The following is a 27803-nucleotide window of genomic DNA, read 5'->3' as shown; positions in this document are numbered from 1 at the left end:
TCCTGTCGTCCTTCAAGGCCACAACAGTGTGCCAAATAAAGATAAACAATACCTGATCCAGTGCCTAAATTACAGGCTAAACTAAAATCACAGCTTCAGCACTATGTGATCCTGGGCAGATCATTATATCCATAGCTCTCAACTCACACACTTTTGGCGGGTGTCACCCGCCTTGTAAAGAGCTGACTCACCCGCCAAGACTCCTGCACGCCCATTCATTCCAATGGGCGTCACACCCGCCAAAAACAAAATCGGGTGATTTCACCCGCCTTTGCAACACAAATGGTTGAGAGGTGTGCCTTGTCTGGCCAGTGTAGAAGCGTGCACATGTGAATTAGCACCTAGGGTACATGATTCAAATAAGTCAAGTATATGCAGGAAGGGAGAGCTACACATCTATTTCTGCACATGGGAAATTCTAGAACAATTCCTTGATCTACTGATGGGGTCAGGCTGGGATGGGACACAAAGGGGAGGGGCGGAACCGGCATCAAGGCATTTTAAACCTTTCAACGGGCCCCGCGCCTTGGGGTGGGGGCATGAAAAATAGTGCTGAATAGCTTTACTCAATAGTCATTCAGGGGTTTAGTCCCCCTACAGGACTTTTGTTCTTTTAAGGTGAGCACAATAGACGTCCCCTGATGGTCAGGCAAGCCTAACTCCGCGTTCAGCCCTTTGGTGCGAGGCAATTAATGACATAGGGAATTGTGATGGGCGGGGTCCCCGACTAATCCCCGCAGCCGCTCCACGTGCCCGCCTGCACCTGGGGTTTAAATAGACGGGCCGCCGTGACGTCACCTGCGTCGCGTGCCCCGCCCGCAGGCCGCGCAGGCTCCGCGAGCACGGACCAATGGAAAGTCTCCGCGGGCGCGGACCAATAGGGAGGCTCGCTCGCTCGTCCAATGGGAGGCCCGGTGCAATCATAGCCACTGAAAGAGGAAAAGGAAAAAAAACCGAATGCGGGTGAAAAAAAAAGGAGGCGCAAGATGGAAGCGGAGGAGCCGGGTAATAATGAGCTCAATGAGGGGCAATTACTGAACCAATAAAGGGATTAGGAGGGCTGCCGCGGGCTGCATGTAAGTGCACGCGGCAGGGCGCGTGCCTAACGTGCGGGGAGGGCTGCTGGGGGACAGGGGGTGCACCTATGCCTCTGTTATAGAAGTGTGACCGCGCAGGCCCAGGGGCGCCCCCCTCTTAATTATCACAGGGAGGGTGGCCCGTAGACAATGCACCAGTGCACAGAGCCGGCGCCGGGAGCTTTTACTTCTTTCAATTTAAATGTACCTGGGCCAGGGCCTCCTGTAGCTGGAAATAAATAGCTTAATAGCTTTCCTTGAGTGGTAATTTGGGGGGGGGGAGCTGCAGCTGCGTCCGGGGAATGGCCTACAGGCTGCCTTCCTTTGTTCTGTAGTGCAAAGGGGGTCGGTATCCCTCTCCTGTGATCATCTCAATCTCTCAAATGAAATGCTGTGTCACTGTACGTTTACATTTGCTGGACAAATACTTGGCCTATTTAATTCCACGCATGTTTACTCTACTGTCAGCTGTTTGATGCGGGCAGAGAACATGCTTGGACATACATGAAGCTCGAGATGGGGCTCACGGTTCGAACTCTCAACCAAGAAAACGACAATTGCAATTTTCGTTAGGAAGTATTTTCTATTATAATCTTTGAACGCACCACACAACTGCATCCCTCCGTGCAAGTCATTTACCCAGGTTGCACTGAATTCACTCTTCAGAATCATTGATTGTCTGATCAGCTGTGTGCTGCATGCGCAACTGCACACAATTAATCAATGTGTGCCAAAGCATCGTTGTGGTGGCCCCATTGAGCACAGGACACTGGATGAGGGTATAGGTGTTTATTTGGACACCTTGTATAAACACAGGGAAAACAGGCCCTCTCCGTTAAGGGAGCGGTACTCACAGTTCAGTCCAATTGTAGCAGTGCAGTTAGTGTCACTGCACTGGGCATGCAGTAATTGCTATTCACAACTCCTACCTACTGGACCTCCCACAAGGCTTGCTTTCAGCCATGGAATTAAGCTCTCTCACTTGAGCTGCAGTCTGCAGGTATTGATCCATTTCCAGCTTCTGAGGAGGAGCGCCGAGGCACAACCTTCCTCCTGGTCCCCGGGTCTCGCTTGTTTCCGTCTCATTACGCGCTTCCCGCACATACTCTTGCGAGTTCTCGGCTCTGCCAGATCTCACGGGTTGGATTCTTACACACCTCCTTTGGTTGCAAATGCTCAGTCCTAGTCCATGATATAGTCTGTGAATTTGGTTTGCTTTCTTTTTTCTCATTGGGGTCGATTCTGGCCAATGGCTGCCTTGGGGGAATGAGTGTTCATACGAGATGTGGCACTTGGGGTTTGGTCTGCTGGGGTCGCTTCTTGGTGTGGGTCTCTCGCCCGGGGTGTGAGGCTCATGAGAACGCTCTCGCTTTGGGTTTCATCTTCCCTGACCTCCACCTCTTACTGTTGAGGGCTGTCAGTTAGTCCCCACTAGTCATTGTCATCTCCCATTCCCATAGGGGGCCGGGCTGTCGACGCCTTTTTCTTGTACGCAGCCACCCTTTCAAGGTTGCACCTTTTCCTGTCACTGATATAGACGTGGTGATGCCTTTCCATGTCACTTCTAGGGCTTGGCTGTACCTGGAGCCCGTTCGGGTGTCTTTGTGGGTCAGGCGTATCTTCACCAGGTCCCCTTCGTTGTCCTCCGTGCGATATGCTGCTCTGCATTTGCCGCTCTCTGATTTCATGATCTCTTTGCTCCTCTGTAGCCAAATACGAGTTCATGTCGATATCATCGTCCTGTCTAATGTTGTCTAGCCACAGTGGTACCAATGTGGATGCGGCCCTTCTCCCCCTTAACATCTGAAACAGCGACACGCCTGTGATGGCATATGGCGTCAAGCGATATGCCCCAACGGCCTCTTTGTCTTATAAGGATCCATGCCTGATGCACATACCAGTTTCAGGGCTCCTTTGACAAATTGGTTCACCGTTTCTACCAGCCCATTGACTCGCGGGTGATACAGGCTTTCTCTCAATTGCTGGATATTGTGCTTCTTGAGAAAACTTTCCATGTCTCTGGAGACTAATTGAACTCCATTGTCGTCACAATGTCCTTTGGTAGTCCTTCTCTTTGGAAGACAGAACTAAGTACTTCAATGACTGTGACCGTGGTGATGGCCTGCACAAATTCAACTTCCACCCACTTGAAGAGGTAGTCCACCATACTACTCTACATGCCATCCAACGGGCCAATGAAGTCATTCCTATTTCATGTCATTCACCAGGTTGGATTTCTGTGGGTATTATGGGCGCTTGCTTCACTTTTAGCCATTTGTCGCTATTTGCTCATTCATGGCACCTCTCGATCATCGCCCTCACTATTCTTTGTCCATGCCAGGCCACCAGTACGCGTCGCGTCATATTGCTGCCCAGATGGCCCGCATGGACTCTACATAGTATAACTTTGTGGGTGCCTCTTGGAGGAATTACTTGGTCGCCTCTCATTACTAGGCCATCAATTTCTGCAATTTCGTTGTTGACCTTCCAGTACGGTCGCAGACCTTCTGGGATTGCTCTCTCGTTTGGCCAACCCATGCGCGCCCATTCTGCTACTCTGCCCACGGCATCATCATTTCTCATTACCTCCTGCTAATGAGACTGCCTCATTTTCATCAAGTCCTTGTTTCTTAGGTCTCCTATGAATGCCACCACGCATTCGTCTTCCAGGAATGTGGTGTCTGGGGTTCTCTGATCCAGTAACCCGGACATGCAGTCCACTTGGGCATTCTTCCAGCCGGCAATATGGGGGATCTCGTACGTGTATTCTTGCAGTTTGGGGAATTCTTGTTAAGCGTCTTAGTACCCCCAGGGCTCGACATGTGCACCAGGGGTTTGTGGCCGGTGACTAGACAGAACTTGGTACCCAAACGTATGAGCTGAAGTACCCCACGGCCCAGGTGCATGCCAGCATCTCCTTCTCGACCATGGAGTAGTTTCTCCTCTGACGTTGACTGTGCTTTTGACGCAAAGGCTACTGTATTTTCAGTATCCCCCCTTTTTGGGTGAGAGTGGCTCCTAAACCGTATGCACTGCCATCCATTGTTATGTACGTTTCCCATTTGGGGTTGAACAGTTTCAAACACGGACCATGAAGGATTCTCTTCTTGATTTCGGTGAAGGCTGCGATTTTCTGTAAGTCCCATGTGTACTCCGCTCCTTTCCTCAGTCGGCCTCTCAAGGGAGCTGTTATTTCTGAAAATCTGGGAACAAACTTTGCATAATACTCTGCGAGCCCCAAGAATGACCAGAGCTCACTTTTGAGGTTGGGGCTGGGGCGTCAACTATGGCTTGGAGTAGATTTTTCTAAGGGCTCACCCCTTCTTTTGAGATCTGGTAACCCAGGTATTCTACTTCACACTCTCCAAATCTACATTAGGTGGACTCCTGCGCTCTGTATCTTGCCGAAGACTTCTCTCAGCACTGTTGTGGATTTCTGTGTCCTTGGCGTACACCAGGAGGTCGTCCTGGAAGTATGATATGTTGCTGTGGAGCAGTGAGTACATCATCCTTTGGAATGCTGATGCGGCTGACGTAAGGCATTTGTGTGTATTTGAATGTGCTGAATGGTGTGATGAACGCTGTGAGGGGACGTGAGCGCTTGTGTAGAACTATCTGATGCTAGGCATCACGCATATCGAGTTTTGAGAAGATCTCTGTTTCCTTCATCATTAGGATAATTTTGTTGATGCTGGGCAAAGGAAAAACTGTGACCACCTCCAAGTTGATGCTGCGTAGGTCTATGCCCACTCTCAAGTCTTTAGATGACTTTTTTTATGAGGACCACCGGGCTTAGCCATTCAGAGGACTCAACGGTCTCAATGGTGCCCTCAACCATTTTGCAAAGCTGGGATTCCAGGGCCGACCTCGCCGTCGCTGGAATGGGCCTGACTTTGTGTTTGACTGGGACGGCTTTGGGTTTTAGGCAGATTTTGTACACGTAATTTTATATCTTTCCGGGCGTTTCAGAGAACAGCAGAGGGAAATCGCCTCTCAGATGTGATGCCCCTTCCAAGAAGACCAGCAGCACCACCTGTTCAGCAGTGCTGGGGTCTAACTGGATGATCAGTTTGTGCTGGTCGTCCCATTCCAGCACTGCGGGCCCTTAGGTCGAGAAGTAGACTTTTGTTGTGCATCTATCCTTGAACTCGAGGTTGGCTTTAATGTATCCCAAGAGGTCTCTGGTGGCTCGCTTGAAGACTGTGGGATTTTGCTTGTGCTTCTAATTGCAACCAAGTCACGTCCTACCATATTATTATATGTCTGGATGGGGAGGATGGTCAGGTCGGACACCAAATCATTCATGACACGTGTTTTGTTTCCCGTCGACCTTCACTACACAATGGGGCTTCTTCCTTCTGTTTTGAGACGAGTGTACCATGATTACCATCGGCCGATCGTCTGGTTCCTCTGTCTCCTTCAATATGGGTGACTTTCTTTTCCCGCAACGTGCAGGCTACGGCAGCGTGACAAAACCGTTTGCACTTGGAGCACTCTTTGTTCCTTGCGGGACAGTCTCTATCGTTGGCTAGATGCTTGGTGCCGGCACATCTGTTAAACTTTTGGGAATCTCTCCACATGGGTCCTTTCTCTTTTGTAGCTATTCGTGGCTTCCTGTCTCTGTGCCCCTTCCATTGCACAGCCACCATTTTGGGTTCAGGCGGGGTTCCGCCACCTTCTCTGTGCCTGTTCGAGGTTTTCTCCTCATCTCTCGCTGTTTGAATACCCCTGTCGAGGTCCAGCTTCTACTCCTGGATAACCTTGTCCTGGACTTTACGGGAATTGGTGTGTACCACCGGCATGTTGCAAATGACTTGCTCCACGTTGTCCCCAAATCCGCACAAGGCTACTAGTTCTCTCATTCTGGTGATAAAATCGTCAACCGGTTCCTTACCTTCTTGTTTTCTCGTAAAGAACGTGAGTCTGTGGAGGACCACATTTTCTTTGTTGGAGAACCTTTTGATAATGCTGCGAATTTCTTCCTAGTAGACCTCATCGTCTTCGCCTCTAGTGGGCTCAGCCTTCAAGCCCGCAAATATGTGCTGCCCTTCAACCCCCATTGGCATTTAGTAGGATGGTCTTTCTCCTAGCTGGCCAATAGCCTCTGCCTCCCAATGCCTCCAAATATGTAGTAAGGAGTGGCTGCCATTGTTGCCAGGGGATGGCAGGCTTGCCGGGGGACTGAAGGAAGGTGGGAAGTGGCGTGGCACCTTGCATGGTTGCAGCGTGGGTCGTTTCTGGTCCTCGCCACCAATTATGTGGTGGCCCCAATGGGCACAGGACACTGGATGAGGGTATAGGTGTTTATTTGGACACCATGTATAAAAACAGGGAAAACGGGCACTCTCCGTTAAGGGAGTGGTACTTCTATTTCAGTCCAATTGTAGCAGTGCAGTTAGTGTCACTGCACTGGGCCTAGAGTAATGGCTATTCACAACTCCTACCTACTGGAGCTCCCACAAGGCTTACTTTCAGCCATGGAATGATGCTCTCTAAGTAGAGGAACACGCTTGAGCTGCAGACTGCAGTTCAGGATCTATTTACAGCTTCAAAGGAGGCGCAGAGGCTCAGCCTTCCACCTGGTCCATCGCTCCCAGACTCCCTAGTTTACGGCTCCTTGCGCACTTCCTGCACATACTCTCGCAAGATCCTGCATGTTGGATTCCCACAATCGTTTTTGCGATGAGCTGCTGCCCTTTTGTATGTCAGCAGACCGTGGTTTTTTGTTAAGATGTAATTATTAGGCTTTGCTGAATTTAGGTTCTGCTGAATGGCAACTTTGTTGTTTTCGTGCTGGGTTTTTTCACCAATTTTGTAACTTTTATTTTTACCACAGAAAGCAGGGGGAGACTCCCTGCAACCCCCCCCCCCTTTATATACCTTACCCATACTTACCATCTATGGTTAAAAAAAGTGAGATAAAAAATTTGACAAATATACTTTTGGTCAAGTTGCTATTCAGCAAAAGTGAGGCACACAGTTCGGATATGTCGGCGTGATTTCCCATCTGCAATAAAATCATAATTTTGAACGGGGCGGGCCTCTGTGCCTATGTTATATGATATTATAGGTTATTTTTAAGACACTAAACACCCAGAGGTTTCAAGCGTGAACCCGGGCGGTGAACCTGTGGTGCTCTGTGTTGTCTTGCTTCCAAGGGGAGCACGTTGCCCCTGAGCTATCCTCCCGAGACTCCTGGTAGTACACCTGGACAGGTGAGGAGACACGTTTGTCTACCGGCTCAGAGGGGCTGTGTGACTTATAAGAAAGTAAGTCCGCACAAGGATGTACGTGTCCATGCAAAGGCCCAACCGCCCCAAAGTGAGGCCGCTCCAACAGTGAACAATAAAACTCGGACCAAAGCCACCGGTGGGGCCCCTTGAAATCTCCCCAAAGCAACGTTTCAGCACTAGCAGCGTATAATGCTTTTTAAAGCACATTAGGCAGTGACCTGTGTATCTGCAAACCCCGATTCAAATGTGTCCCCCTTACCGGTGCCGTGCCCACTCCCCTGATCTGAATGCCCTCATCCACTCTGCCTTTTTACCCATGTTATGACCCCTCACCACCTCAATGACTCCTCAGTCTCAGGGAGCGTCGGTCCAAAGCGTACACAAACAACTAAAACTGTTGGGTTGGCAATGCTGGTTTTAGTTCCAAATATGAAACTGCATGACACAATGTCCACATGGAACATTGAATCATCCGTCCCGTGCCCGCCCTCTTCGTGAACAAATTAATGAACTTATAGGTGAACTATCATTTATTTATTGGGCTTTTGTTAGAGGCTTATATAAGTTTCCCTCTGTAAACGAAGCCACTTTCTGGCACCAGCAGTGAGAGAGGCGGAGACTGGTCTTCACTGCCATGCCGCTTTCATCATTGTGGCCGGGCCATTCCTCTCTGAGTTGCAAGTAGTTTTAAGACACCTGTTGGTGAGTCTTTGACCCCTCAATATCCTCTCCAGTCACGCATGTTGGTGTCTTATTCACCCAGTTCTTCCCATGTCTGTCTGGGCAGCCACCATTTTTCCATCACAATTTTTTTATACAGAATTGCCTTTCCAACACCTTTCCATCTTGCGATGTTTGTTGGGGCCGCCTGCCCCACCTAATGACTGACAATGCCCTGATTGCTAACAGTAAGGCAGGATTTAAGAGGACTTTGGCATACTGCAACATTCCGTCCCCGTAGTGGATTTCCAGCATGACACATTTTGGGTACATCTCCAGCCGGTCATGCTGGCCGGAAGCCACGCCCATTTCTGCTCTCCAGAAAGGGTGAATCCCGGTAGTAATAATTATTAATGATAATAAGTAGTGTTTATAGAGCGCAGCATGCCGAGAGCCTTCAGCGCACATGCATAAAAGCGGCGAGTCGAGGTCCCAGGTATGTAAGCATCAGATAATCCATGATATTCAGAAGATAGAGTCTAATCTTTGAAGTTAACAAGAAAGGTCTTAACAGCTTTTTTAAAACTAAAGAGGCCTGGGGTAGTTCTCGATTCCGAATTGCACAGGCTTGGGGCAGAGGTGTCGAAGCTAGTGCCTCTGACGTTCTTAGGTTTGCGCCTTGGCTGATGTAATTTATCAAGGCCGTTTGAGCAAAGAGAATGTGTGGCCGGAGCCTTCCGCAGCCTCTTCATCGGGTATATTGGTGCTTTCCCGGCCAGACATTTGTGTGTTCATGTTAGCATTTTGTAAGAGCTGCGATGTTGGACCGGCAACCTATAGGAAGATCTCTGGCCTGAGGAACATGGTCAGTTCTAGCCAGTCCACACACTGCACTAACAGCCCCATTTTGGGCCACCTGTAGCATCTTCAAGTTATTTTTTGAAGTGCCACGAGGAGATTATAACAATGATCTATTCTAAAGTTCACGAGAGCTGTGGCCCCCATAGATACGTTGGCAGGTGATAGGTAAGGTTTGATCTGCCTAATTAATTTTGTTGTGTAGGCACAAGAGGCTTTGATTTGCGTCACATGTTTTTTCACGTTTAAATTTGAGTCCAAATGGACTCCAAGCATTTTCTCCCAAGGGTTTATGTGAATGACAAAATCAGCTATTTGAAATTGTCTGTAATGTACCTGGCCTCTAACCTTCTCAAACTTTGGAGCCTACCAACATGAATTTGGTCTTGCTGCTATTTAAAGCCAGGGATTTAATGCAGATGTTGTGCGGGAGGTCGGAGAGCGGGCAGGTGTACAAATTGAACAAAGACGGAGAGAAATATGCCCCTTGTGAAACTCCACAATCAACCATTCTGGAGGTGCCTGAAATCCCTCAGAGGCCACTCTAGCCATCCTTGGCCCAAAGAAAGATGACATCCAGAATAGTGCAGGTTCTGAACAATTTGAATAAAAATGTCAAAACTCTCGAGCAGCAAGGTATGATCAACCAGATCAAATGCTGCCGAGAGGTCAGGAAGCATTAATAAGGCCACCTTACCAGTGTCCACAATGTTGACCAGGTTTGTTCTTAAGTCAAGCATAGCGTTTTCCGGGCCATGCATAGCACGGAAACCGGATTGCAGCTTACCTAATGGCCCATATTTGTCCATATGGTTCTGAAGCTGCAGGCAGGCCGCCCTGTCCAGAAATGTTTCTATAAAAGGGACGTTGGTAATAGGGCAGTAGTTACCTGCTACCCCAGGGTCTAGTGTTTCCTTTTTCCAGATAGGTGTAACCCATACATCTTTAGGAACGGGGGCACCACCGGGGAGGCAAATGAGGATGAGGGGCCAGACAGCCAGATGCATCCTGAATGATGCTGGCTGCGCACACGTCACCAATACAAACAGAAGGCTTCAAACCTCTGACAAGGTTCATCAGGCCGTCCTCGGATATTTGTTTGAAGCAGGACTGAGGAGATGAATTAGGAGGTGTAATCGGGCAAATTGACACCCGTATGAGATGAATTCATGCAGTGCGCTTCAATGGTAGTTTGATGAGTTCATTTTATTCGTGAGGCTATGCTGAACTTTGGCACACCATATGTTTTGTTTTTCTATAGCAGGGTGGGAGCTAATGTTCCCCTCAATCTCCTTGAGAACAGAGACCAGTTCTCTCTGGCTTGATTTCACGGTAAGGATCCTATTTTCAAAATGATTTATTTTTGCTGTAACAATTGAGTTTTTATATTTTGCTGCAGCGACACGATCTAAAGTAAGATTGTCCTGAGAAGGTAGTTTGCGCCATGTCCTTTTGCACTGTATTTTTTTCTGTTATGTCCTCAGAGACCCAAGTTTTACCAAAGGTCTCTATTTTTATCTTTTTTGTAGTGGTAGGTGCCAGAATATATTTTTAGAAATTGTTCTACGAGGAGACATGAGTCATTGGTCAGGACATGATTGTTTTATCAATGTATAGGCCCTGTCCATAAAGGCTTCTGTGAAGACCCTGCGAGTGGTTCTTATTTTAGATTCTGTCCTTGGCTGGCTATTGATTTTATTTATTTTGTCAGAGGTAAAAGTGAAAAAGTTATCAGAAAGATATCTGGCCAAGGACAAGCGGAGATAACCCAGGGAGTAGTAAAAAGTTGATGGTTTAGTGCCAAGTCTAGAACATGTCCCTCTTTATGTGTATGGTCTTAACCAACTGGGATATCCTGAATGCCTGGAGAGCAGTAAGGAGGGAATCTGCTTCTCGATCGACCTTATGATCAGCCCACAGGTTAAAATCGTCTCCAATGAATGCGTCGCACGAGCGTCGCGTGACGTCTTAATAAAGTCCCCGTATTAAAGTAAGGAGTTGTGTTGTTCGGTGGTCGGTAGAGAGCAGGAACGCTAATAGCTGTGTTGTGGTCGATGCTGAGTTTAATTAGAGAATATTCACTATTGTCTAAAGTGGATGGTGCCTGTATGCACATTGAACAAATCTCTCAGGATAACAGCGGTACCACCATCTTTACTGTGCAAGCGGTCTGTCTAAACATTCTATATCCTGAGGGTAAGGCCAGTTGGGTGACATGATTAGTGTTATTGTTGAGCCAAATTTCAGTTAGACATAAATGTCAAGGTCTTGGTTCACGATCAAGTCTGGCACCTCATTGGCGTGTTTAATGCCTTGTGACCTTCAGGAAACATGATCTTATGAGCTCTCGAGGAAAGGAAAGTAACACAATGAGTATTTGAAGATGGAGAAATTCATTGTATTGCAGTCCAATAAACGTCATTGATTTTGAGCTCTCGTATTCTGTGAGATGTCCAGAAAAGCAATCTGTACTTGGGGTTGCAGGGATTCAATGCAGGGTTCGAAATTGAGATACGATGAGCAGAAGCTAAAACCAGCTCTTGGGTGTCGGGCATCACCCTGTGGGTAGGAGTCAATACTCGCTCGTGGGTGTCGGGCATCACCCTGTGGGTAGGAGTCAATACTCGCTCGTGGGTGTCGGGCATCACCCTGGAGGCAGGAGCTAAAACCAGCTCCTGGGTGTTTCGTATCACCCTGTAGGCAGGAGCAACCGCAGGGGAACCAGGAGCTACCAGAGCTTTTGCCCATTTTGTATGAATCATTGTGTTTAAATATGTATTAATGTTTTCTAATTCTTCGTGACTAACATTCTCAAATACTCAGTTAATGTCACATTTACATGTTTGGAAAGCACCCATTGGCCCCAAGGTAACCAGGCTCTACTATGCTACAAGCAGGAGCTAAATATCTCCCAGCACCCCTCATTTTCGAACCCTGCAATGTTGTGTGTCCTTGTAATTTTGGGAATACTGTACCTTTTAAACCTTGTGTGTTCTCGTTGGAGAGGAATGAATTCAGCAGTCGCAAGGGGAGGGATGTAGCGCAGTGCAGCCATGTGATCTTGGAAAGTCATATTGTACCTTTTTTGTTTCATGATTATATTATACAACACTGTTGTGATCTCCTTAGGGCTTGCTCCCTATATATGATAGAAGGCTCTGAAAATTGTTTGGCCAGCTCTCTGCCGCAGGTGCTAATATAGAATGCAATCACAATCCTAGAGCAAAGCGAGCTCTGGAGGCCACCTACAGTGTGTGTTACAGCAGTAGATCTGTAGATGTACAGATTGGATGGAACTATTGATCACTACTTTGGTTAAACATCTCGTTAGCTTTCCGTATTCACTATATAAGAGGAAAGAAAGTTCATCCCACTTTCAGGGTAGCTGGTATACAGCAGCATGGTGATAAGATAGAATGTCAAGGAGTATGGGACCAGCTCATGGGTTGAGCACCTTTTGCACAGATGTATGCAACCAGCAGGTCACAGAACTAGGGTTGGCACCAAAAGCATTTGGCTGTGTGATCCTGTTCATTTTCAAAAGTGTTCACTCGTCAAAATGATGCACAGGACTGGGGAGCTATTTAGTTACATCCACGGGCTGCGGCAAGGATAATATTGTCATCTCCCATTTAGCAGGCATACGCACCGAGTGGTGACCTTCCATCACAAGCCTCCCCTGATTAGTACACCCCCCATACTCGCCAGAATTGTAGGCACTAGGCAGTGATTTGCATCAAGGTGGAATGGCAAGCCGGTCTCGGGGATGAGCTTCCTCGGTTGGTGTCGCGTCTTTTCAGGGCAGTTTCAATACTAAAAGTAAAGGATCATGTGTGAGCGACTGAGAGCAGGTACTCTAAAGATTGGCACAAACACATCTGTTTTCTGCCATAGCGTCACACCCTCTGCTTCATGTGCGCAGCACATCAGGCCAACAAATAGTTCAGAGGGTTCCACAGCACCCGCCCTTGTACTCGCATGCCAGACCCCAAATCTCACCGCACTGGGCCAGACCCCAAGCCCCCAGCACTGACTAGAGGCCATTGCTGTTCCCTGTTACTTCCCCCCACCCCACACTTCTGGTATGCAAGTCCTAACTCCCCCTGGCTGCCATATTGGGGCAAAGCTGTTGGTTCCAGATCCAAGTTTGGTGTGGACAATGGGGCAAATGCCGAGCCCAAAAAGCAAAAAGCTAGCGTGGACCTGTTTTTTTTTTTTTTTTTTTTGGCCCACAGATGGCCCTTTTTTTCATCCTTTGTGGGCCAGTTTGATGATTTACTTCACTATGCGGCTGGTCATCTGGAGCATTTTTGCTGAATACATATTCAATAAGTTGCACAATTTGTATCACATTTTTTCAAAAATATTTGAGTATTGTGATTATTGTAAAAATCATGAAGAAAGTGCAGTGATTCTCCCCCCTCCACAACTACATGTTCTATTATCATTGCAGAGAAATGTGACCTCCACGCTCTGCACAATTGAACTGCTTGGAAGAAACGTGGGCATGCAGATACACGTAACTAATGTTCTCTGCAAAGCAGTGCCCTTTGTACATTGAACTCTGATTTCGGTCTCCTAGCAGCAAAGTGTTCCAAAGATAAGCGCATGGAAATGATTGCCCCCTTAATCATAAAATCAACGTCTGGCCACCGGCTTTGCACCGTGGCCTGACTTATAGTGCAATGCAGGGGCAATATGGTGAGGCCCCAGGGGTGCAGAACACCCCAGCTGCCTCACTGTGTTGGAGGGAGTGTTGGGGACACTTTGTCATTTTCGAGGCTGCTGGGGGGAGCAAAGTACCCCAGCGGCCCTGTGAGTCTGGAGGCGGCCCCCTTAATCATAAAATCAATGTCGGGCCACCGGCTTTGCACTGTTGGCCCAACTTACAAATATGGGGGCAATATGGTGAGGCCGCAGGGGTGTAGGTCACCCCTGCAGCCTCACTGTGTGTTGGACGGGGGATGGGCAGGACTTACCTGGTGTGCAGTCTCTGGCTCTGTTGGTCCTGCGTCAGCTGGTCCTGCGTCTGCTGGTCCATTGGCATATGAAGTGTAAGAAGGGAAGAGATGTTCCCTTCCCCCACTTCCCATTTGAATGTGCAGAGGCTGCTTCCTTTGTGGTCAGGCTTTAGTAGCCAATAAGCAAACTCCTTTTTTGGCTTCTGCATAGACACTACCACACTTTCTATGATTGGCTGTCATCTCCCAAACAGTGAGTAGATAGATAATCATAGTAAGTGGACTTTGGCTTCGAGTCACTATGGCAGAAACTATTCTGCTGAAGCTGAATAGCTGTTTTATAGCTGAACTTCGGCCGAATAGTGACTCGAGGCTGAAGTTTGGTACACCCAAGCATTTGTGCATAGGCGCGTTATAAATGCCACCTCATATCATACCCCTAGTACTAAGGGATATGGGAATCGAGGAATCCAAAATGTCCAAGGGATCACTGATCCAGATCAATAGTCAATGGGGGGCACTGATGAAAAACAAGCGAGGGGCAGGACGGTTCTAGGTCCGTGCCGGGGAATAGGCAGAAGCACATCAATAAGCAGACTAGGGTCACAATGTGTCCAGTATCGTGTAGTGGGACAGACAGAAGCAGGTCAATAAGCAAACCAGGTTCGAGTTCACAAATGTGTCCAGTATCGTGTAGTGGGACAGGCAGAAGCAGGTCAATAAGCAAACCAGGGTCGAGTTCACAATATGTCCAGTATCGTGTAGTGGGACAGGCAGAAGCAGGTCAATAAGCAAACCAGGGTCGAATTCACAATGTGTCCAGTATTGTGTAGTGGGACAGGCAGAAGCAGGTCTTATAAGCAAGCAGGGTAGAGTTCACAATGTGTCCAGTATCGTGTAGTGGGACAGGCAGAAGCAGGTCAATAAGCAAGCAGGGTAGAGTTCACAATGTGTCCAGTATCATGCAGTGGCACAGGCAGAAGCAGGTCAGTAAGCAAGACTGGGTCGAGTAACAATGCGTCCAAGAAAACACTAGTAGGATAAGATGAAATGGAAGACTCACTGATATCATTCTTTTTTTTTTTCCTTCAAATTTGTGGTCATAATAAATGCATATACATTAAGATCCATATAAATCAGGTAAACTATTTCACAAACATTCTGAGAAACTACGAACTTTTACAGTAACCCAACCCTCCCCCTCCCAATTTAAGCAACAAGAATTTTGAAATTGAACTACGGTCAAGAAGAGAAGAGGGGGGGGGGTTAATAACTTATCTTTTAAGTTCCTTTGGTACTCCTCCCAACTGCAAATCACTCTAAATCACAATCAAGAAAAATGCTCCTTATACTGTCGAAGGTTTTGTTTTTCCTCTGCATTCTAATCCCAGCTCTCTCAATATTGCAGACAGAGTTCATTTCCACCAACCACACATCCTTAGTTTACGAAATTGCAGATTTCCAGTTTCTTAGAATGATCCTTTTTGCAACCATTGAAGCTCTCGAAATCCAAGTTACTTGATGGTATGACAGTTCCTCTAGATCCGTATCCTCACTCGGGATCAAAGTTCCAAAGTCGTAGTCCCTGTCCACTCCCAGGACTTTATTCATCACTCCTGTTATATCACTCCAAAAAAGATGATACAACAGGAGTGATGAATAAAGTCCTAGGAGTGGACAGGGACTTCGACTTGGGAACATTGGACTTTGAAACTTATGTCAGCAATCCCACATCATATGTTCTAGTGTTCCTCTCATATTATTGCATCCCCAACAAGCATCCGAAGGACTTAGACCTTGCTCACACATACTTTCTGGTGTCCAAAATACTCTGTTTAGTACCTTCACTTGTCGAGCCCTCTCTGCTATGTTGATCGACATTTGCGGGATATTTCCACACAACACATCCCATCTCAGTTCTGTCACCTCTTCCTGAAGACTATTTGTCCAGGAAACAAGTAATTTTGTATTTCCCTTTGAGCCATTACTCGGTAGTTTGTACGTTATTGATGCCATATGCTCCTGGCTCCCCACCTGAGCAATGTTTGATCATTAGATCAGAGCCACTGAGCTCTGTCAAAGGTATAGCTCTCCTGAGCGATCGATACTCTCCAAATGAAAAATCCTCAAGTCTGCATTTGCTCCTCAAGGCTTGAAAGGCGAGCCAGGATCCACCTTCAAATAGGTCCTTAATCTTTCTTACACCTTCCAAATACCACTTTGGCCAAAACAGATTTCTGTTGCTGATTTCATGGAAGGATTCAGCCATAAAGAAGCAGAGCACATCAAGCCTGGTTCCATGTTTGAAGACATTGCCCTCTCCTTGCAAGTAGACCTTAAATGCTCGGTTAAAAGCGATTTCTGACCCCGTCCATTGCTTGTGGTGGAAAGCAAAGCCGATGGCCCCAGTGGACCAGCCACGCTCGTTTCAGCAACTGACTAGTCGTCAAATGGCTCGCTTACAAAACGCAGAAAGTGTCTTATCATGAATGCCTGGTGATCTCTTGTCAAGTCCGGGATGCTTAGTTCTGGAGCTGTAGTGTCCAACGTTTGAATCTCAGTGGTTTGTGTTCCCGTAGAAACGATGGAAGCGTACTATCCAGCTCTTTCATCGTCCGTTTACTTGGTGGAAGGGGGATCATGCTCATAACCTAAGTTATCTTTAGTGCTGCTGTCGTTTTCAGTGCACTCACTTTGCCCCCCAATGATTGAGTGATTCCCAACGCTCCAAATCTGCTGATAATTATTCCATCGCTAATCTTAGGTTCAAGTCCATCGTATGGCTTACATAACACGTAAACCATATCCCGAGATACTTCAACCTCGTTTGGCACCATTTGAAACCAAGGCCTGTTAGATCCGAGCTATTGCTGACTTGCAAGCGTGGCAGTGCTTCCGATTTCGACCAATTGATTTTATAGTTTGAAACTCTACCATTCTTCTTGATTAGGTTCATCAAAGCCGGGGTAGACTCTTGTCAAGTCCTGTAATACAAAGAGTAAATCGTTTGCAAAGAGCCGTAGTTTCTGTGTTACCCCCTGGAAGTTGATCTCGACTATCTTCTCCGCTGATCTGATTGCAAGAGCCAATGGCTTCAGCAACAGGACAAACAGGGGTGATAATGGACATCCTTGACGTGTACCACCATGTCATTCAAACCTTGCTTAAATTGTGCTATTAGTTAACACTTCTGTTGTTGGGATCATGTAGAGTAGCTTCATCCAGCTGATACATTCCCACCAATATTCATTCTTTCTAAACTCCCAAACAGGAAATCCCAGCGCACTCTGTCAAATGCTTTCTCTGTGTCTAGTGAGAGAGCGGCCACCCCTACCGTCAGCTTCCTAGATTCAGATGGTGTCAACAAAGGTTTCCTCGTATTAGTTGCTGAGGATCTCCCCTTTACAAATCCTGCCTGATTTGGGTGTACCAGATTTGCTAAAACTCTTTCCAATTATCTGTTTGCCAGGACGTTTGATAGCATTTTACAATCCAAATGTATCAAGCTGAATGGCCTGTAGCTTCTGGGCTCTAAAGGGGGCTTCCTGGCTTATAAAGGACCGGGATAGTAGCGTGTCTAAGAGAGGGGGGACATCTACCCTTGTATTTCCAATATGTGTATGTTGTTTTTAGCAGATTAAAGGCCCCCTCAGGCATTGCCCTGTAAAATTGTGTAGGCAACCCACCCGGACCCAGGCACTTCCCCATATTCAAAGCATACATCGTTCTCTTGATCTCATCCAGCATCTGCTCTCCCTCGAGCAACATTTTATCCTCTTTCATCAGATAAAACAGACATTGATTTCTCATAAATTCATCAATTGGCTCTTTATCATCTTATGCTGCTTCCCGATAAAGCCTCTCCTAATAGACTCTGAACTCATTGTTACTCTCCACACGGTCATATGTAACACGACCCTCACTTTTCTCAATCGCGTATATAGCCTTACTACCAGCAACCACTCGTAGCCGATGTGCCAGTAGACGACTACATTTCACCCCACCTTCATAGTAACTGCACCTTGTTTTGAAAAGACTGCGTCCTGCAAACTCACTTAGGTGTCTAACTCGTATTTCATTTTAATTAGCTTACATCTCTTCCTCTCATCCGGGGGTCTCATGACATCCTTTTTCAAGTCTTTTACAGATGCGCTCATTGCAATGAGCTCTTCTCTTTTCGTTTCGTGCAACCCCGGCATCGCACACGTGAAGCCTTCCCATACATTATCCGCTTCAACTTCACCATTCATATTAAATTCGATGTGCTCCTCTGCTTCTTATACGAGCTCCTCCCCAATGGCTTTGTCCTCTAATACAGACGTGTTCCTCTTCCATGTATGGGATCTACAGGAGGAATGTTCTAATGATCAGATCATCCGTATCGGTGCATGATCTGAAATCACGATGTTCTCGATCTCTGCTATATGAAGCCCGACGTCAACATGTTAGCTATTCTTGAGTAAACATCATGAGCCCCGGAATGAAAGGTGTACTCTCGGCGTGACGGATGTTCCAGTCTCCACATGTCCGATAAACTACCATCATTCATGAGAAGCCCTAATGCCTCCCTGTCTTTCTTTCTCCTATTCCTGAGGAAATGGTCCTCCACCACCTTACAGTCTCCACCCAATAAGATATTCTGTTCCCTTGTATCCTGCAAAAGTCATCCCACATCACCCAAAACAAAACTCCACTGTACGCTACTGGTGCATACATATTACGTATGTATTATTTTATGAATGAGAGAACACGACCTTCAATACAACTTTTGAATACATTGCATTACAAATATAGCAAGAAAAAACATATTTCATTTTCAATTTAAGTCGTTAAAACCAGTACTACAAGTAATTACATACACACTTACATTTCTCATCAAGTGCCAATCAAATAAATACATTACAATTGGTATATGTAGATAGCGTCACACATCGTAAAGCTCTCGTGAATTCAATGCTCTAATGAATCTGATGATTCCTATTACTCGGGAGGTGGTCCTGCCCGCCAAACATCTGTGCCACAACCCATTCGAATCGAGTTTTGGGGATAAGGGAAAGAGCTTACCCAGATAGACCATGCGCAAATTACTCAGCGCAGGGCAGTCCATCACCCAACGTTTGGTTGTTTCCACCTTACTTCTTTTTTTTTTTTTTTATTTTTATTTTAAGAATCTACATATACCTAGATTCTCTGGAATCTTGTTCTGTCTGATCATAATTTGTTTGGAATTGAGCAAGTTTCAGTGAAAACGGATAAAGAGTGCACGTGTCACTTTATCTGGGTACATGCTCAAGACTAACACGCCCTTCTTTTGTAATGTGTAAGAATGGAAATATTTCATTGTCGTCGTCCAATCCTCTCGGTATAACAGTAATGAGACCCTGCTTCTGCTTGGATGTTCTATCGGGTTCTGTGTGGATCAGTTTATCTTGTCCAATATTGTACTACGTAAATCCTTTAAAGCTCTCATTCTGGTGCAACACTGTTTAGTGTAAAAGGAATTCAAATCTACAAATAAAGCGTCCTCTACTGGAGCTACCATCCTGTGCAAGAGCAATAGTATTCTCCAGTATGATCATCGTTTTAGAGAGACTAAACCCAATTCATATCGCACAGCTCCTCCTGGGAGGCTCATTGGTATTAATATGCGTTTACAAATTCTTCCTTCCACAATAGACAGGTGTTCCAGAAGAGCAAAGGGTTAGAGTCTCAATACCATACAGGAGCTTTGGAACAATTCTTGCCTCATAATATCTATTCATTGGCTTCAGTGAAAACCTACCAAACTTTATGTCAATCAATTTTATTTGCATGATCAGTTTCGCGGTTAACTCATTCAGCTTGACAATGCTATTATTCAAGGAAGATCTGGCGTACACTGGGAAACCCAAAAAGATCAATGAGTCGATTTGCCTATGAACCACTTAAAATAGCATTTCTTTCTGCTGTTTTTAAATCTGATTATTTTTGATTTTATACGATTGACAGTGAGTGTACAATCTTTCATAAATGTTACAAAGGAAGAAATCTGGGGCCGGAGGTCAATTTTAGTGGCATCAAACAAACAAAAAATCAATCATCATAAAAGAGACATTGAAAAAGCAGATGTACCAATTTAGGGGCTATCAGCGAAGCCGCACATAAATATTACACACTAACACAATCATGCCCTTGATGTGTAATGCCAGTGAAACCAGCCACCCTTCCTTTTCACTATGAGAAGCCAGGACCACTCCTGGGAAATGTTTCCCAATCAAGCTCGCTACACCTCTAGAACTCAAGGAATACGAGGAACGAAACACCCGCCCTACCAGCCCTACCAGCTTCTGCCTCGATCAGGTTTGTCTCTTGGAGGAGAACAATATCCGCCTTTAAGTGGTGCAGATTAGACAAAACCATTTTTCTTGTAACAGGGCAATTAATACCATTTCACATTCTAAGACGCAACATTTATAGAATCCCTAAATCCATCTGCTGGAGCTGTCAGCTCGGCTATCTCTTCAGCCTAGACCCAACAGAACCTGACGGAACCTGGGGATTGAAGCCTCTTTATATTTAAAGAAACGTATAACAAAAAGATAGCTGAGACAGGTTTTTCGGCAGTCCGGTGATTCCAGCAACATCGCAGGAGAAGGCGGGGCAGTGCAAGCCGAAGTGCCCACAGAAAGAAGCGTGGGCTGAGTGTCGTCGCAGCAGCGCGAGGAGAAGCGCACGGCTGACACTAAAAGTTTAAGCGGAGAGCTCGCTACATTTGAATAAGCGGAGCAGAAGATGCAGCCGGCATGCGTTTGATACCAAAACGAGGTTCCAGGCTTCTTGAATGGGTGGCAGAAGCAGAGAAGATACATGGATGGGCGTGGGTGAGTAGGAGGCTCGCAGAAGACTCTGAAGAGGAGGACGATTTTCTGGCAGAAGAGCAGGAGGCAGCAGGTGAACCGGCACACAAAGAAAAGAGGACGAACGAAGAAACATAACGGGAAGAGGAAGGAGAGCCAGAAATGTGCGACAAAGGAATTAAAGACCACTAAAGGTAAAAAGGAAGTACGCATGGTGGAAAATGTTAAAAGACTTTGCCTTAGAAAACAAAAAGCAACAAGAAATGTAATTAGCAGATACATTTGAAAAGCTAGAAAAAATCATGACTGATTTGGGAGCCACAAAAAGCAAGGGCGGAGGAAATCAATACTGCGACAGCAGGAGAAATAATTAATGGGCATTTAAGAGCATGGGGGATGAAACATGTATGGCACAAGCAACAGCCAATGGAGCAAGCATTCAAGAAATAATAATTTAAAAAAAAACAGGATTAGAAGGGAGTCAGCAGGTTATAAATGAAGAAACTACGACAGTACACGGGGAGGGCAGCAGCAGCCAAACAGACCCCCCCCCCCCTGATGTGGGAAGGAAAGCTCCAGAAAGACAGGGGCAGAACAGCAGGCAAATAGACCCCCCCCCTAATGTGGAAAGGATAGCTCCAGAAAGATGAGGGCAGAACAGCAAACAAACCAACCCCCCCACCCCCTAATGTGGGAAAGATAGCTACAGAAAGTCGAGGGCAGAACAGCAAGCAAATGGACCCCGCTAATGTGGAAAGGATAGCTCCAGAAAGACAGGGGCATAGCGGTGTCAGCCCCCAGTGGCTCCCCAACCCCCTTGTCGTGTACAGATATCCCTTGGAAACCAACCTGATCAGTCAGTGAATAATAGTCCAACAACCTTTTACATTTTGGAACCACAGATCAGTTTATTGGAGCATACAACAAAATTGGGGGCAGTCCCAGCCCTAAAGCACCATGGTTCACGACCATCTATACCACAAAAAAGTCCTAGCCCCCAAAAACTGTGAGGCATCTTCTGACTGTTCCGGTGTCCCCTTGCCACCTCCATGCATGTTGCAAGGCACCGGACATCCGCACCAGATTGCACAAAGTGCTTCTCCTCGGGCCACTGCACATGAAGGTGAGGAGTCTCCAGGGTCCATAGGGATCCAATGCCCGTCATCCGACTTTGGCTCGAGTACGGCCATCGTGGCGAACTCCTCCCCGGCTAGGACTGCCCCTAACTCGCCACGCTTTGGGGGGTGGCACCCCGCTACCCCCAATGCCCCCATGCTCCAAAAACTTACCAACTTACCATCACTTATTTACATCCGACCTGCAAGAGGCTCCCCAAGATGGCCGTAAGGAACAAGTTGTATCCCTTCTCCGAAAGATGCACGCCGTCAGCCATATAGTGGGAAGGTAGTGAGTTTAGTGGGAAGGTAGTGAGTTTAGCAATGTGTCTCTCACAAAGCCAAAGCCATTAGCTAGTGTAAACCTTTCGATACCTCTATTGAGCCTGCGCCTAGATTTTTCCATGGCCCTCTGCAAATCAACGCCACGCCATTGCAGCCTGGGAACCAACTCCGACCATATCACCTCTGTACTCGGTAACTCCTGGTGCGAGTGCGCTTAAGTCCACTTGGATCTGTGCCCATAATCATCCCCTTCCCATGGTTGCGAGGTCATTGCCACCTAGGTGGACCACTAGTACCCTAGGAGCAGGCCTCCATTGTAACTGCCTATGGACGGTCGGCAAAAGAGTGCCATCGCATCCCTGATGCTCCTAACCACACTATTCTATTGTGGTCCATCCCTAGGTTGGAACCCAAGTGCCATTGCCGGGCTGCGACCTCAGCCCGTGTTACAAAGGAATGTCCCACAATCCATACTGTGTCATCTGTGGGTAAAAAGTTACAAAAGAGTTAAGACAGAGGAATCGGGAAGAAAACAGAAATCAATGATCATGCAGTCCATCAGTTCTCTCCTGGCTGCGGCAACCTACGTCCCTGCTGCTGGGTGCCCCGTGGCCCCTTGAGGTCTTACATAAAGCTGGAACCTGTTAGACTCCCATCTCCCAATCTTCATGATATTGTGTGCTGGAATGCCCTGTTAAAATGCCGCCGTGGCAGCCCCTATGCGAAAGCTGTGGGATGACCACCCCTGCTCCCTATCCCCAGGGCCCCCAAAGTTGTGGACGGGACCTTTCTAAAATGATAGTTAGTCAGTGGGGAACCGCTTTGGTGCACCAGTAGCGTACCCGGCTGTTGGGGCCTCATGGCCAGGTACCTCTTTAACAATCTCACTGGACAGCTGCTGTTATGGTTGCATTGGTGGAGTACCACCGTCTTCCCCTTCCCTGCCTGGTCCGTCTTACTTTTCCGTATTCCGATCCGTAGCTTGGCCCCCTCTGCCTCTGGACAGATTTGGACATCCCCCACTGCAATTGCTCTGGCTGAAACATCGCCTTTCCCCGCTGCCACTAGCTCGCTGATCCTAAAGGCCCCAAAAAGTGCCAGTGAAAATGTGGCCGTGAATAGTGCTGACTCAAATTCATCAAAACATATTCCAGGTAATGCCTCAATTAGCTTATTCCACAGATCTAAATCAATTGGCTTCCTGTTGTCCTGCTTCTGCCCCTCTGCCCGTCCCCCTCCTTTTAAAGCCATATGACCCTTACACCCCCCCCCCCGTTGGGTTTCCCAATCTACTTAGTTTGCAGTGGAAAGCTATGGCCGCCAGGTGGGCAGCTACCCAGCTCCTGCTCTTCCCATTACCATGGGCCCACACCACAAATGCCTGTACCTGTTCCTCCAGAGAACCACCCCAAATGACATTGCTCTCAATCATTTGGATGAACTTACCATAGCCCTGCCGTTACCGGGATCTGACGCCTGGTGTGAGTGATCGCTCGCCCATTTCCCAGAGCGCCTGGTCCACGTCACCAGAAACCACCACTCGTCCCTGAAAGCCATCCCCTCCGTATTTGCCTTTGGATGTGCCGCCCGGAATTTGTGCCACTGGAAACGAGAAAGAGAGTCAGCTGCAATATTTTCCACAACCTGTATATGTCTGGCTCTGAATTCAATGTTTCTTTTCAAGCACACCTCCACCATCTTTCTGAGTAAGCTCAAAACCGTCGGGCAAGAAGCTGACTGCAAGTTGATGGCCTGAACCACTGCTTTGTTGTCGCACCATAATCACACCCTTCTGTTGCCCAGTTCCCCAGGCCATACATGAGTGCCAGCACAATAGGGAATAGCTCCAAAGCCATGATGTTCTTAGTCTTCCCGTGCTAATGCCACTGGCCTGGCCATTTCTGGGCACACCACTCCCATCCCAGTATCACCCCAAATCCTTCGCTACCTGAGGTATCAGAGTATAACTGCAGTTCCTCACTGGACTGCCAAGGGCCCCTCCATAAGGTGACCCCATTGAAATCTTTGAGAAATGCCCACCACATGTGCAGATCCTCTTTCAGCCGCAAAAATTCAGCTTCCCCAGTAGTTGCTGGACCCTCTCCAAAGTTGTCCTGTTTTTACTCCATGTTGCCCCGAATTTCCTCAACCAATTCTGTCACTTTGTCTTGGGGCAGTCTGCAGGTGCCCTCCATCGTGTCTATCTCAACCCCCAAGAAAGTCAACACCTCGGTGGGCCCCTGTGTCTTTTCCGGCGCCAGTGGGATACCCAATCTAGCCATCAATCCCTGAAATGCGGACAAAGCCTGCATACAATCCCCAGAACCCTGTCCCACAAACAGAAAATCGTCCAGATAATGTATCATGTCCCCGCTCCTCTCCACCTTCCGGGCGACCCATTCGAGAAATGTACTGAATGCCTCAAAATAAGAACAAGATACTGAGCAACCGATTGGCACGCACTTACCCACATAAAACAGGCCCTCCCAATGAAAACCCAATAGATGGAAACTCTCTGGGTGTACAGGGAGGAGTCTAAATGCAGATTCCATGTCTACTTTTGCCAAGAGAGCCCTCCGGCCTGTGGCAGCAGCCATTGCCATGGCCTGATCAAATGATGCATAATGCACCGAACATTTGCCCTGGTCCAACCAGTCATTCACTGAATCCCCCTTGGGATAGGACGGGTGATGTATTAATCTGAACTTGCCCTTCTCCTTCTCAGGTACAATGCCTAGTGGTGAGATAATGCTGTTTGGGAGAGGAGGGATGGAAAAAGGGCCCGCCACCCTGCCTAGTTCCACCTCTTTTGCAGTTTTTTGTGTGACCACCAGAGGATGCTGAGGTGCAGAGGGGAGGTTTCTCGCCATCAAGGGGCCTTCATAAGGAATCCTAAATCCCTATCCACGTCCCTCGGGTAGTCCTGTAAAAATTCCGGAAGCACCCCTCTGTCCACCGGGGATGGCCCCATCACCCAAGCCCCTTCATTGACCCCCTTTATGTCCTCCCCCCGGTCGGAGCCCCCCTCTGCTCTGAAACATGCAATTGATTGATGAGAGAACCGGCACTTGATTCCCCATGTGCACGACCCTTTATTAAATGACCTGCATTCCTTCCCATCCCTGAATCCTCCACTTGTTTGGTCCCTCCCCTCCTGTCTCTGTTTTCCTTCCATTGCTCCCTTGTTGGTCTGTTCCCCCCCTCCCTGCTTTGGAGGGGCTGGTTGAAATGGCTGCCACTCCTTCTTCACCTCCCACTTATTCGCCATGGCCACCCCGCTCCCTTGATCCCCACATCATTAGGTATGCTGGTCCTTTCTTTACCTCCCATAAATTCCATCCACGCATCCACATCCTTGTGGTCCCATCTCATCTCTGGTTCCCAGGCCATCCTTCTTCTAAAGGCCCTATCATAGTCTATCCAGCCCGTGGTCCCATATTTTCTATGCTCCGTCGTTATTCCCTTTTTATATGTCATCAAGGCCTGACCATCGTTTGGGAATTTCTCCAACCAGACAGCTGCCAATAGATCAAATGCCAACTCCCAATTCTGAATGTTCTCTTCTGGTCTTAACCTCTTCTGCCTTTTTCTGTCCTCTTCCCTGCTAATGTTAAAATCAGGTCCTGCGTTTTCTGTCTCCAGAATGCACAGTATATCGCATTGCTCCCTTCCCCATATTCTTTCTTTAAAATCCTTAGGCACGTGCCAAGCAACCCCCAGAGTAGAAGTAATTAAGGGTGCGTGTGCAACCCGCTGAATGGCAGGCTCTCCTGCACCACTAGCCGGTGTGACGGTTGTGGGTGTGCTAGTTGTGGTCCCATTGGCTGGTGTGATAGTTTCTCCTATCACCCCTGGTTACTGGGCAGTCACCTGTGTTGGTAAGGTTGTTGTGGGTGCTGGGCCCACCTCTGCTAACACTGGTGTGGTGCTACTTGCTGTGTTACCCCACCGTACCTACCTGCAAATGTCCCACCACCCCCGGCCCTGGTGAGACAGCTTTTTTCCAACAGGATTTGAAGGGCAGTGCCGCCAAATACTGCCTGGCTCTGTAGAGGTTGAGGTGCTGGTTGCGCGCTCCCTCCCACACTGCCCCCAGTTGCTAACTGAGTTGTGGCTCCCCATGCTTCCCTTAACCCATTACTAGGTATCCCTGCAGGTGGAACAATGGGTCCCTGCAATAACTTCAACGTTGCTCCCAGCGTTTCGTTCAGTTTTGCACTCATCCCTGCCATCACCGCTGGTAAAGTACTCAATAAATCATTCACTGGGGCCGTCGGGATGGACTCGCCCAATCTCAGATGCTTGTGGGGGGCAGATCACAGCCTGTGTCGCCTTGCTTCTCCTAGCTGCCCGAACCCCCAAACCTGCCCCCATCTGCTCTATCACAGGTTCCACCAATTGCCCTTTACCTTGCCTGGTGCTTGATGCCCTCTTAGGAGCCGGGACACTTGCCGGCGGTATTTCCGTAAGGGGGGGGGGAGGGTATCTGGAACAGCGTGAACTTGTGGTTGCACAGTGCTCTGGTTGAGAAGTGGCCCTGGTTCTTCGCTCAGCACTTTCTCCGCCCAGTCCTTTCCTCTCGCCCGCATTTGTTCCTGGAATCGGGCGAACAACCTGGCCTCCTCATCAAATTCATTGGCTGATGTGTCCAAAACTATCTCTACCCTCGAGAACAGGTCCGGTGACCCTATCTGACACATTGCCACGAGAACCTAAAGCTGGATGACAAAATTAAGAACAAATTCATTACCATACATTTGCTTCCTCACTTTATTAACCTGCTTATTTCCTGCTGCCTACTGCTTTCTGTACAACCCAACCTGGGCTAAAGTTATTAATTACAACCTTACCTCCCACCTCTCTAGCTCTGACCCCTGGCTCCCCTCCCGAAACCACCCGCCCTGATCCTTCCAGCAAAACTTTCGTGCTGCTGTTTATTTCTTCCTGTATTTCAATCACCCAAAGAACACCTTACCAGTGCGTGAGTGCTGTCCACTGTACCTCCTGTACTTTTAGAAATTGGTCCTTTGCAGCTGGCCTATCAACCTGTTCTGGTAATTCAGATATGTTACAAACCCCTTTCTTCATTCTGAACACCTTGCCTCCGGCCTTTACAACTTCTGTCCACGGAGGTGCATCACACCAAGACCCTGAGCCAGTTGCACCACCTGAAACCGTAGAGATCCATCCAATCCCTTGTTTAGATGCTGTGGCAGCCCGCTATGTTAACAGCCGCTCACGTCCCTTTGTCCCCCCAACCCTTTCCTACAGACCCCAACGTGTGTGGCTAGGCGTGTTTTAAAGGTTGCTTCTTTGCCTCCTGCTAGTCCCCGAAAATTGGGTGCATGTAACCGACAAGTTATTAAGGACCCCTCCACATCTGTTTCCTGATGCCCTCTATTTGTAACACTAACCTGCCTCAGGGAGCCTCAATGGAAGCCCAGCGATGAAAACAGCCAGCAACCACCTGACTGACCAATGTGAACCCACTAACCTGCTAGTACATCCTGACTGGTCCATGTAAGCAATCCCACTGGTGGCCTGCAAAAGCCCATGCGGCATGGTGGCCATGTACACACGGTACATTGCTATTCCCAACCCCTTTCCTTGCTAAAGTTTATCCCAAACAAAACGATCAGTTTTAACAGCAGTCAGTACTGTGTCCCCAAGTCACCCAACCATTTGCCAAGCAGAAACATGGTGCAATATTCCATTCCGCCAACACGAACACTGCGCCGATGCTTCATCAATAAAAGATCCAAACCTGGCTCCAAGTTTT

At 47.7% G+C, this 27803-nt stretch overlaps 1 protein-coding gene across 1 annotated transcript in view; it reads left to right on the top strand.

The window, feature by feature from the left end:
* The first annotated feature begins 958 nt into the window (after positions 1–958).
* NOBOX (NOBOX oogenesis homeobox) overlaps positions 959–27803 on the top strand; it is a 498422-nt gene continuing 471577 nt past the window's right edge. The window contains exon 1 of the mRNA XM_069649778.1: positions 959–1005. Coding sequence (XP_069505879.1) covers positions 987–1005 — 19 coding nt within the window. The 5' untranslated portion in view covers positions 959–986. The remainder of the gene's footprint in view (positions 1006–27803) is intronic.

This window comes from Ambystoma mexicanum, chromosome 3p (genome assembly GCF_040938575.1).
Source record: "Ambystoma mexicanum isolate Mex_15411 chromosome 3p, UKY_AmexF1_1, whole genome shotgun sequence".
Lineage (NCBI taxonomy): Eukaryota > Metazoa > Chordata > Amphibia > Caudata > Ambystomatidae > Ambystoma > Ambystoma mexicanum.
This window is presented reverse-complemented; position numbering and strand designations above follow the sequence as displayed.